This window comes from Myxine glutinosa, chromosome 6 (genome assembly GCF_964187855.1).
Source record: "Myxine glutinosa chromosome 6, kmMyxGlut1.1, whole genome shotgun sequence".
Taxonomy (NCBI): domain Eukaryota; kingdom Metazoa; phylum Chordata; class Myxini; order Myxiniformes; family Myxinidae; genus Myxine; species Myxine glutinosa.
This window is the reverse complement of record NC_136266.1, coordinates 158,220,503-158,232,045: the sequence shown is the minus strand read 5'-3', so window position 1 is coordinate 158,232,045 and position 11,543 is coordinate 158,220,503. Positions and strand designations below refer to the sequence as shown.

General features: G+C 43.4%; 1 protein-coding gene across 1 annotated transcript in view; it reads right to left on the bottom strand.

Annotated features, from left to right (window-relative positions):
• Nucleotides 1–960: 960 nt before the first annotated feature.
• The window catches only part of LOC144892686 (uncharacterized), a 451,569-nt gene continuing 440,986 nt past the window's right edge, over nucleotides 961–11,543 (bottom strand). Inside the window, exon 2 of the mRNA XM_078780825.1 lies at nucleotides 961–1,979. Within this exon, the coding sequence (XP_078636951.1) occupies nucleotides 1,977–1,979 (3 nt within the window). The 3' untranslated portion in view covers nucleotides 961–1,976. The remainder of the gene's footprint in view (nucleotides 1,980–11,543) is intronic.

Here is an 11,543-nt window from a genome sequence, read left to right as displayed (position 1 = left end):
AATAGGGGAATATTTACAAGCGGATATGGAGGCCAAATTCCATATTCGCAACAGTATTATAAAAATCCTGTGCCAAAACGTGCTGGTGATCTCCAATGGAGAATCGCACATTGGATAATACCCACAAACTCTCTCATTCACCGCTTTTCACAAGCGACAAGTGATCAGTGTCCCTTTTGTGGACAGAGAGAAACCCTGGCCCATGCGTATATTCAATGCAGTCGTTTAACTCCTCTCTTTGTTTTCTTGAAAGTGCTATTTGCACGTCTTTCCATTGATTTCAATTTTCCAATGTTTATTTTAGGGCCAAGTGGCCCCTTAAACATCCAAGCAACAATTCTTGCAAACTTCTTTATCTCCCATAGTCTAGTAGGAAGACTAGGTCCCCCTGCACCCCCCGGAGATATACTTCTAATCAGTGTTTCTAGATTGGAAAAAATGTGTAGAAAATGACTAGCTATGGCCCCAAGCTGAAAAAATGTCCCACATACCATTTTTATGCAAATTACTGCTGCCATTATCAAAAAAACGATTTTTGACATATCTCAGCCAATATTGCAGATAATTGAAAAATGAAGGTGTCTAGACCCATGTTTTGAAGGGCATAGATCATGATAGAACTATTCATAACATGATTACAGGCTGACTGTACAGGCCAGCAAAGCCACCTGAAAAGTGAACATATTTTAATTGCATAACCCAATCATTAAAAGGGAAATGTTTTGTAAGAGCAGTTTACATCATATAAAGCTGGTTTCTACAGTTTCAAATGTATAATGTACTGAAAGAAAATGATGTACCTGATGATTTAGCAAAGCGCATGAACGTTTCTTCCATTGTCTTGTCGACAGCACTGAGTGCCCCTGGTATCATCGAGCGAGCCTGTAGAAAGCCTGTAGCTCTCTGAAAGCCTGTAGAATACCCTGGCGAAGTTGGAGGGCAACATTTTGGTTCTTGTTTGTGCTTCCGAGTGTGAATGCTCGTGCGAGAGCATTGGAAACTGTTATGTTTGAGCTGTGCACAAGCCAGAAAGAAATGACATCACATTTGTCATGATCAACCTTCGTGAAGTGGATATGCTCCTTGATTGGGTCATTCTGTAGGCGTTTCAGTAGTTTCTCTGACCGATAATTTGAGTTCTCATATCCATTCAGTTTCAGTTCCTCGACATAGAGCAAGCGCAAGGAAGAAAGCTGTAGAACTTTATTCTGCTGGATGACCTGGGTTTGAATGTGTTCCAGTACTGAGTTGAATGCCTTTTCATGGGCGGCTGACATGCAAGCCTGCTCCTTTGGTGCTTCGGCTCTGTGAATCGCACGCTCATAGTTGTAGAATGCTGTGCGGAAAGCTTTAAAACATGACGGATGGTGTTTGGCCTCACATGCAAAGAGGTCTTTGTTTTTCACCTTTCGATGGAGTCGATAGAGACCCATTTTCTCAGCCCGTGTTTCGATTTGCTCCCATGCATTTTCTTTGTTTTTAAAGGATGGGAAGGTTGTAGGCCTCTCAGTATTGCGATGAGCATCTTTGGTCTCAACTTTCTCACAAAATATACACTCTGGCGGGAAGATGGGTTCAGCAGAACCTCCTGGTTTACGAGGAGAGTGATGCCATGATGAGGTTGATGGCCCTGGTTCTGTATCATCTCCCAGACGATGAAAGTGGCGGACAAAGTGCTTATAACACTTGCTGTGATATCCTACTCTTTCTAGGTCATCAGGAAGAGTTGCCGGGATCTGATCACATACTGATTGCATACGACATGGGGAGTCATGCGGTTGGTTGAGACGTCTATCCCGGATCTTTTGAAGCAGTTGCAGTTTTTCTGAAGCAGATCCTTTAATTTTACGGAGGGGCGTGAAATCCCCATGATCAGACATGGATGGTACATGAAGGATGCATGTAGGAGGAGAGCTTTGGGCTGCAGGTTCTACACTCCGTTTTCTTTTGGGCATGCTTGCTGTCGATGTCTACCATCACTGTTAAATGACAAATAAGAAATCACGAATGATGTTAAAAGTGCCTGTGAAAGGAGGCTCTGAGTTTTCATTGAGGTAACAGAGGTTCTGAGTCATGTTCTACACTAGGGTACTTTTTAGCTGACTAAACCATGTTTAGTGGCATCAAAAGTGCTAATAGCTAAAACATCTAAATTCTTCCACACTAACGTTAGCTATCTAGGCCAATGAAACATTGTGCTAAGTTACTGTAGCTAGCTCAGCTGTCGTGCCTCTTTCTGGTTCAATTCATATACAGAAGTCAACAGATATGTCTCATGTTTGGCATTAACAAAAGTTTAAGTTACACCGACATTAGGAACATACTGTACATAGATGAGGCTAGCTTTAACGTTAGCTAACATGGTGCTAGCTGGCTCAGCTGTTATTCTGCCTGTTTATGATTTCATGCAGAAACTGAAGTCAAGAGTGTGAGTAACATTATAGTTAGCATCTTACCTGGCTAGATTGGAGGATGAATACCAAGAACAACACACAGATGGAATGGAAGACTGAACTTTCAACTGAGGTATTCAATAACATCAACGTTACCAATTGATACGAGCGCGCGACATTACCAATTGATACGAGCGCGCGAGCGCGCATGTTACATGGATGGAAATGTAAAATGGCAGCTATAGCAGCACTAATTTGGATCTCTAGTCTGTCATTTCTGCACTGTGATTGGATAACATAAAAAAATATGTTTGGGAGTTAACAGCAGGAGTTGGTAGATTTTACGTGGGCTGGGTGAGAAACCTTTAAATAAGCAAGTGAAAATCTCTCGCAATACAAAGTCAATGGTGGGAAGAAAAGTTGAGTGGTACCAATGTTACTGCCAATGTCCCGCCCCTATGCAAGACTCAGGAGCATCTTGTTGACATTTAACCTTGAAAATACCTGGGTTTAGACCCCTTATGTACCATGTTAAGTTATCTGCAGTATTAACGTATCCTTATCATTTGTAAAACTGATTATTTTGTAATTACAGCATTAATATGCATACTAGTATACCATAGACACATGTAATCATGTTATGAATAGTTCTATCATGATCTATGCCCTTCAAAACATGGGTCTAGACACCTTCATTTTTCAATTATCTGCAATATTGGCTGAGATATGTCAAAAATCGTTTTTTTGATAATGGCAGCAGTAATTTGCATAAAAATGGTATGTGGGACATTTTTTCAGCTTGGGGCCATAGCTAGTCATTTTCTACACATTTTTTCCAATCTAGAAACACTGATTAGAAGTATATCTCCGGGGTGTGCAGGGGGACCTAGTCTTCCTACTAGACTACCAAGCAAAATTGGCAATTTACAAAACCAGAAAATCAAAGATAAACAATGACTTGTGCAGTACAGATACTGTAGCAATGCTCAGAGCTTTTTGCGAGAGCCGGATAAAACTTGATTTTTACTGTTATTCGCTTTCCAGCCAACTTGAACTTTTTGAAAGAATGTGGTGTGTAAAGGATTTTTGTGAAATATCTGAGGGTCATTTGGTGCTTTCTCTCTAGTCTTTATTAAATATCCTTCTGTGTTTTTTTGGTAGCTTAACAGTTTGTTGGTTTTGACTTCCCTGATGGTAAAATTGCATGTAACTGTTTTGTTTATTTTGTTTTGACTGTAAAAAATCTTCATTTTATACTTTTGTAATAAAAGGACATAAAAGTCAAAAAAAAGTCTCTCCCCCTGCAGGCCGTTTGTGGTGGGCGTGGCGTCATGGCGGCTGTGAGCAACTGCTCTGTGTTGTAGTGAGTTCTTTGTGAGTTTTCCTCCTCTCCTGCCCTCCCCTGCCCCCCCCCCCCTCCCTCTCCTTTCCATCCTGTGTACTTTGGCATTTTGTTTTCATCCTTTCTACACCTTTGTCTTCAAGAGAGAGAGGTTTGAGAGCGGACCCATTTTGGGTGCGGCCTACCGGCTTCGACGATGCTTTGTAAGCCTTTTTGTGCTTATAATGCACGTTTATCATTTATTCTAGTTTGATTTATTTCGGTTTGGTACCTACTTGTCTGGTTCGGACAAGTGGGGGGGGGGGGGGGGGGGGGGTGTTAATTCGCTGGGATGGCGAATGCACGCTCTCGGTTAGAGGCGTTCGACAACTTAACAAGGAAGCATGCATTTGTGTGTGTTCCACCCGAAGGAACTTACACTGAGGACATTGTTTTGTCGGTGGGGAAAATAATCGGTTGTGAAAATGTACGAGCAGCGTCGAGAATGAATCAAAAAGTTGTTGTTTTTGTGTCCGATGAAAAATTCGTTCACGATGTTGTTAGTGCGGGTTTAACCACAGAGACATGTCTCTTTGTCTTGGCGTCGCCTATGGACACTCCGTCGATGAGAGCCGTCATATCTAACGTACCCCCATTTATAACCTGCAACCAGCTGATGTCCGTTTTGTCCCGATACGGAACAGCTGTGTCGAAAATCACAATGATTCCGCTCCGGTCTCAGGATGAACGTGTTAAACACGTGATGAGCTTCAGACGGCAGGTGTATATGGTGCTTCCGGATCGAGGCGATGACACGGGGTTAAACATCACGTTCAAGGTAAAGGTGAACAACCATGAGTACCAGATGTATGCGTCATCGGCCTCATTAACGTGTTTTCAGTGCGGAGCTTTTGGCCATGTGAAAAGGTTTTGTCCGAAGGTATCGTGTGTAAGGTGCGGTGAAGCAGGTCATAGTGACGCTGATTGTAAAAGAGATAATACCCCGGTCTCTAACGTACGAAACAACGTAAACCGAAATACCCGAACGGTTCCTACCGCCGCTCCCTCGCACTCGAGGAGTAGGGATAATACTCCTGTTCGTCTTAGTGAAAACGACAACACCGCTGATTCGGTAAATAATGAAATAACCCCAGATAACCCACCTGTGGTGGCCGATGCTACGTGCAGTGAGGAGATGGAAGAAAATCCCATTGTGGTGACAAAAAAACGAAGAGCACCTAGTGCTTGTAACTCCAACATTACTTTGAAAAAGGTAGTGTTGGATAAAGAGAGTGTGGGTGCAGACGCCCTGGAACGTCTTTCTCAGGTGTCCACAAGCTGTGTTGACACCAGGGAGAAGGAACCTGAATTAATTAATTCTGAAACATTATCGGGCAGCACCGAAAACCTGGGAGAAAAAGTAGATGGTGAGACTAAAGATGATGGTGAGCTCATTAGTGAGCCGCCACCTTCACTACCTGCTGAGACCGAGCGGATTGGGAATGTCTCAGCCCCAAGCTCCTCTTTACCAATGCAAGATCTAAATCATGACACTGGTTCGTCAACTGAGCCAGTGAACATCTCCCTGCAGGAGGGTGAAGCCGAGATTTCAGCTCCTGCTGAATGTCCCGGGTACCAGAGTGAGGATGACTCTACCATAGAACATTCCAGCAAATCTTTGGACTTGGCTGGAATCAAAATGGTGACTGTGCAGACTGATATATGTGACCCGGGCGGAGCTGTTTCTGATTTGTCAGATTCAGAGGACGAAGTTGAGATGACTGAGTTGTCTCAATCTTCATCAGATCAGTCATCCATAGCCCCTCAACTTGTTATTTCTTTTCTGAATGACACCTACCGACACTGAAATGTGATTGTAAAAGATCATTTTCCTGATTTAATTTCATTCATCCAGGCTGCAAAGGACATAATTAGGAGGCCGGATTAATTTCATTTAACAAGGTCGCTGTTTCATCGGCTTAGAAAGGCTGTTACAAAAGCAGGGAGCGAGATTTCCCAGCAACCGCTCACGCCTTTTGATAATCCATGAAAAAATCACCTTTGGAACCTTAAATATGAATGGCGGAGGTGCAAGCCAAAACCGCCAGGTTCAGGTGAAAAGTTTATTTGAGCACAAGAAAATTTATGTACTCTTACTCCAGGAAACCCATATAATTCAAAATGGGGAGTACGACTGGTGTCGCCTCTTTAAAGGACAATGTTTTTTTAGTAACATGTCTTCTTCTTCTGCTGGTGTAGCCTTTTTACTCAGACCAGGCCTAGTACCTGAGTCATGCCTCTTCCAGGAGGTGATTAAAGGCCGGTTTATTTCATTGGAACTGGTCATTAATAATTTTCGGTTTACACTATTCAACGTTTATGCACCAAGTGAGAGTGTGGAACGAAGAGCTTTCTTTTCATCTTTAATTCGACACATGCAGTCGATAGATCTCAATAATTGTATTTGCATGGGGGGTGACTTTAATTGCACCTTTAAACCCAGTATAGACCGAAATACAGCAGAACCTCATCCCGAAGGTAGTACTGATTTGTTAAATTATTTTTCGGCAGTGGGTGTGCTAGATGCAAGGAGGCTACATTACCCCAACAAATCTGAGTATACTTGGGGACGATGTGTCAATGGGAGAATGACCTTCGCTAGACTTGACCGTTGGTACATAAACTCACAGTTCAGGAATGCGGTTATCTCTCCAAATCATTTTCCATCTTTGTTTTCTGAACATCATTTAGTTACCATGGGCCTCTTTTTCCCTCAACCCTTACGCAAAAGTGCATACTGGAAATTCAATACCAGTCTTCTCGAAGATGCTTTGTTTAAAGACGCCTTCCGTGCTTTTTGGGTCATCCAACTTTCAAAAAAGCCCTCTTTCTCTTCTTTAGCATTATGGTGGGATAACACAAAAGCTCAGATTAGAGTGTTTTGTCAGCAGTTTGTTTCAAATGAAACTGACGTAAAAAAATATAACAATGGCTTGTTTAGAAGCTGATATTATACGGTTAGAGTGTAAACTGGCGAAAGATAATATCAAAAGAGACCACAGGTTATTGGTTGAAAAGAAGGCTCAACTGAGAGAGCTGATTCAGGAGAATGCAGCAGGCCTGTTAATCAGATTAAGAATAAACAATTTATTTAAAGGTATTAGACACCCCGAGTAAATCTTTCTTCCAAATGGATTTTGTAAACAAGTCACCCAAAACCCTTTTCTCTGCCCTAGACTTTAGGGGAAACATGGTTGCCAACCCTGGAGATGTAAGGTTGTGCATTAGACAGTTTTTTTTTGAAGGTTTATGCAAAACAAAATGTTTGTGAGCAAACCATGGAATTTTTAACTTCTCACCTTTCATCCCTAACTGAGCCTCAGCGCCTGGGCCTGGATTCACCAATTACATTGCCTGAGCTAACGCAGGCCCTAGCTGAAATGGACTCGGGGAAAGCTCCTGGGATTGACGGCCTACCGGCAGAATTTTTCTTGCCTTTTTTGGGACCTTTAGGGCCCTGAATTATTGAATGTCCTGGAATAATCCTTGGTGCTTGGAGAACTCCCACTAAGCTTCAGAAGAGCAGTGGTGTCGCTGATTCCAAAGACTGGGGATCTACGACAGATAAAGAATTGGCGGCCGGTCTCGTTATTATGTACGGACTACAAAATATTGTCAAAAGTGTTGGCCAGTCGGTTGAAGACGGTAATCGGTGATCTAGTCCACCATGATCAGAATTACTGCATCCCAAACAGATCTATTTATGATAATATTTTTTTGATTAGAGATTTAATGGAATGTGATTGCTTGGAAAAAGATTTTGGGATAATATTCCTGGATTTGGAAAGGGCTTTTGACAGTGTGGATCATGTTTTTTTGTATCGTGTGCTAGAAGCATGTGGCTTTGGTGTCAATTTTAGGGCCTATGTGACTTTGTTGTACAACAATATATTTAGTTTATTTAAAATAAATAACGAACTCAGCTCTCCGGTACAGGTTCAAAGAGGGGTGAGACAAGGATGCCCGGTTTCTGGGTTATTATTTTCCTTGGTAATGGAATCACTCCTAATTTTATTTAGGAAAAATATTTCAGGAGTGACTGTATCCCCTGGGAGTCCTTCAGTAGTTGTATCGGCTTATGCAGATGATGTCTGTGTGGTTGTTAAGAAGGAGAGTGATATCCCAGCACTTGTTGAATGTTTAAATCTTTTTTGCCTCGCTTCTTCTTTGAAGTGTAACTGGGACAAGAGTAAGGCCTTATGGATTCCCTGTCTCAAGAACATTCCACCTGGAAGAGTGCTGGTACCACCTGTGCATCTACCAACAAAGTTAAAATGGGTGGAAGACGGAGTCAAATACCTTGGGGTTTTCCTGGGATCTCCACATTACGTCCTCAAAAATTGGGACGGGATTGTTGAGCATGTCAAAAAAAGACTGGGACTGTGGAAACGAGCTCTGCCCCACCTTTCCTACAAAGGCAGGGTTCTAGTGGTTAATAATTTGGTGGCTTCTTCCCTGTGGCATAGGTTTATCTGCCTTCAGCCGCCAGAGGCACTACTAAAGGCAGTGCAGAGGCTACTCGTGGATTTTTTTTGGAGTGGTCACCATTGGTTACTACCAAATGTCATATGTAGCCCCTTGTCTGAAGGTGGCCAGGGACTGATCGACATAAAAAGTCGTATCATGGCTTTTCGGCTGTGTACCATACAGCAGTTGCTGTACAAGGAACGACTGCCAAGCCGACTTCTGGCCTATCACGTGCTGCGAAAAGCAAGCGGGCTCGGATACGGCCTTGAACTTTTCTTAGTCCAACTCCAACATGTCGACACATCTCATCTACCATCATTCTATCAGAGCCTTCTGAATGCCTGGCAAAGCCTTTCGACTAGTCGCCAGCAAGAAACCTATGCTACAAGCATGTTTGTGGAAGAACCCCTTTTTTACAACCTACTGTTTCCTGCAATTCCAAGAAGCCGAGACTTTTATCAACACTTTATTACAGCGGGCATAATCAAAGTGTTGGACCTCCGCCATGATTCTGGTTGGGGGTGGAAGACGGTGCAAGAGATAGCTGATATGACTGGAATATGGTCAAACAGAATAATCGGAAGAGTACTAAAGGGAATAGTAAAGAAAAGCTTCCAACTTGGACTAAGATGGACCCAGGAAGTTTTGGTGACATCCAATGACTGGCATTTTCCTGGTTTATTGGTACAGCCTAGTCATGGAGACTTGCCCCCAATTAGTGAGGGACAAAACATTTTTCAGAAATGCAATAGTAAAGACCTGTATCGGTTATGCACTGCAGTTCTGCTTGGGAACTCACCGTTAAATGGAGTGGCCAGGAGGAAAGGGCTAATGCCGGAAGGACTCCCATCTGAGCCTGCATGGGAATCAATATACAGTAAGCTGGTAAGCAAAAGGACAGGTGATCTCCAGTGGCGAATGATACACTGGATCATTCCGTCTAATAAATTAGTGAGTCATTTCGCGCCCACATCTACGTGTTGCCCATTCTGTGTTTACACAGAGGATGTGTTCCATGCGTACGTTGATTGTGCAAGGCTTGTGCCTTTATTTCAATGGCTGAACTACATGGCTGGAAAAATGAAGATCACATTTTCTCTGCGATCATTTATTTTTGGTTTCAATGATATGAAAGAACATGTACATATGTTGTTTTTGTTTTTAGTGGCCACGGCGAAAATGGCAATTTATTTATCGAGGAAGGAAAAACTGAAAGGAAAGCCGATTGGGCAATGTGATGTCTTGTTCTTTTTAATGCCTTGATATCTGCAAGACTCAAACTTGAATTTTGTGATTCTGAAAGAAAGAAATGTATTGATGAGTTTATGAACATCTGGTGTTTTGATGGGATCTGCATGGTGCAGGAGAATGAATTAATGATATATTTGTAGGTTTGTTTGGATTGAGTCAGTGTGTGGTCGGTTTTTCTGTTGTTGTTTTTCTTTTCTAGTTCATTGTACTGTTTTGATTTCCTGTCATTATCTCTTTTTCTTTTCTGTATTTTTGATTATTGTGCCTGTATTGAATAGTATCTTCCCCGACTGGCTTGTATTTTTATATTTTTGTAATAAAAAGTCTAAAAAGTCAAAAAGTCTCTCTCTCTCTCTCTCTCTCTCTTCCTCTCTGTCGCCCCCTGCCTGCTGTTGCGATTTGGGTGTGGCGTCATGGTGGCTGTGAGCAACTGCTCTGTGTTGTGGTGAGTCCTTTGTGTGTGTTTGTCCTCTCCTGCCCTACCCCTCCCTCTCCTTTTCCATCCTGTGTGCTTTGGCGTTTTGTTTTCATCCTTTCTGTACCTTTGTCTTTGAGAGAGAGAGAGAGAGAACGCACAGTCCAGTGTTGAGAGGGTCCTAAGCCGGCGGTCTGGTATGGCCGCCGGGGGGGAGGTCTTTCTTCACTTTATGGCTGTGTTTAATGGCTTTAGGCTACAGCTGATCTGTTTGTTGGTGTTCGACAAACATTGGGTTTCCTCGGTGCTCGGTTACGAACTTGTCTTTGGTCGAGTTAGAATGGCGGGCGAACGTTTTCGCATTGATACTTACGAGTCGCTAACTCGTAAATACGGGCTAGTTTGTGTTCCTCCCAACGAGGTGGAAATTAACGATGTGCTTTCCGCCATTGGAAACATTGTTGGTGCACACAGTATTCACGCTGCCTCTCGTATGAATAAGAAATTTGTCATATTTTTGTCCGAGGAGCACATGGTACCGTAGCGAGTGTAGTTGAACAAGGCTTGTTCATTGAACCGAACACGTTCCTCTCTGTGTTCGCTTTGCAAGCCCCTACGGTAAAGATCACCATCAGTAATATCCCGCCATTTATTAGAAATGAGGATTTACGTGAACAATTAAGCAAGTTCGGTAAGGTCGTATCGAGGATTTCGATGGTGCCGATGCGAAATGTTTGCGACCGATTCAAACATGTCATGTCCTTTAAGAGAGTGGTGTACATGATACTGCCGGCAAATGTAAAAACGCTCAATGTCGTGTTGAGTGTGAAAATCAACGGCTTTGAATACAAAATGTATGCCTCCTCGGAGGCTATGACGTGTTTCGGGTGTGGCGCTTATGGGCATGTGAGGAGTGCCTGCCCCAATGCGGTTACACCGCAGGAGAGTGGAGGATTGGTGAGGAGCGATTCTCTTCACCGCACACTGACGGGGAGGAGGTGGATCGAGTCACGAGTGTGTAACCCACCCACCCCACCTACTCCAGTGAGCGAAACGCCAGAGCCGTCCACCCCGACTAGGGAGGGGGGGGGGGGGAGTGATAGATTTAGAACGTGAGGTGACTAACCCCGCTCCTCCACCTAGGGTGGGAATGAAAGTGGTTGAACCCTCTCCCATTTCGTCCACTGTACACGACAGTGCAGACGATAACATGGAAGTATCCGTAGCGGACACCAGGAAAAAAGGTCAGAAGCGTTCAAGTGATGAATCCTGTGATTCCAAAGAATATCAGAATAAGATTCAGATCGTGACAGGCTCGCAGGACGTCCAGGGTGAGTCCTACACCGGAAACTCCTTGGCGGTAATGGAGATGGTACCGGAGGTGTGTGTACGTGAGGAAGATTCGCTTGCACCACGAGATTCAGTATGACCCGGAAAATAGTCGATCCTCTCAGGATGTGGTAAGTCTTTGTCCTGATAACCAAACTCGCTCAGACGATTTAGTAGCTGGATCTGCTAGTGAGGAGAAAAATAGATAAAGGGGAAAGTCCCTGTGACTGTGAGGATAACGTTAACCCTTCCCTGACAGACAAAAATGAAAGGGATGATGAGGTGGGGGACATACTTAGAGCCACAG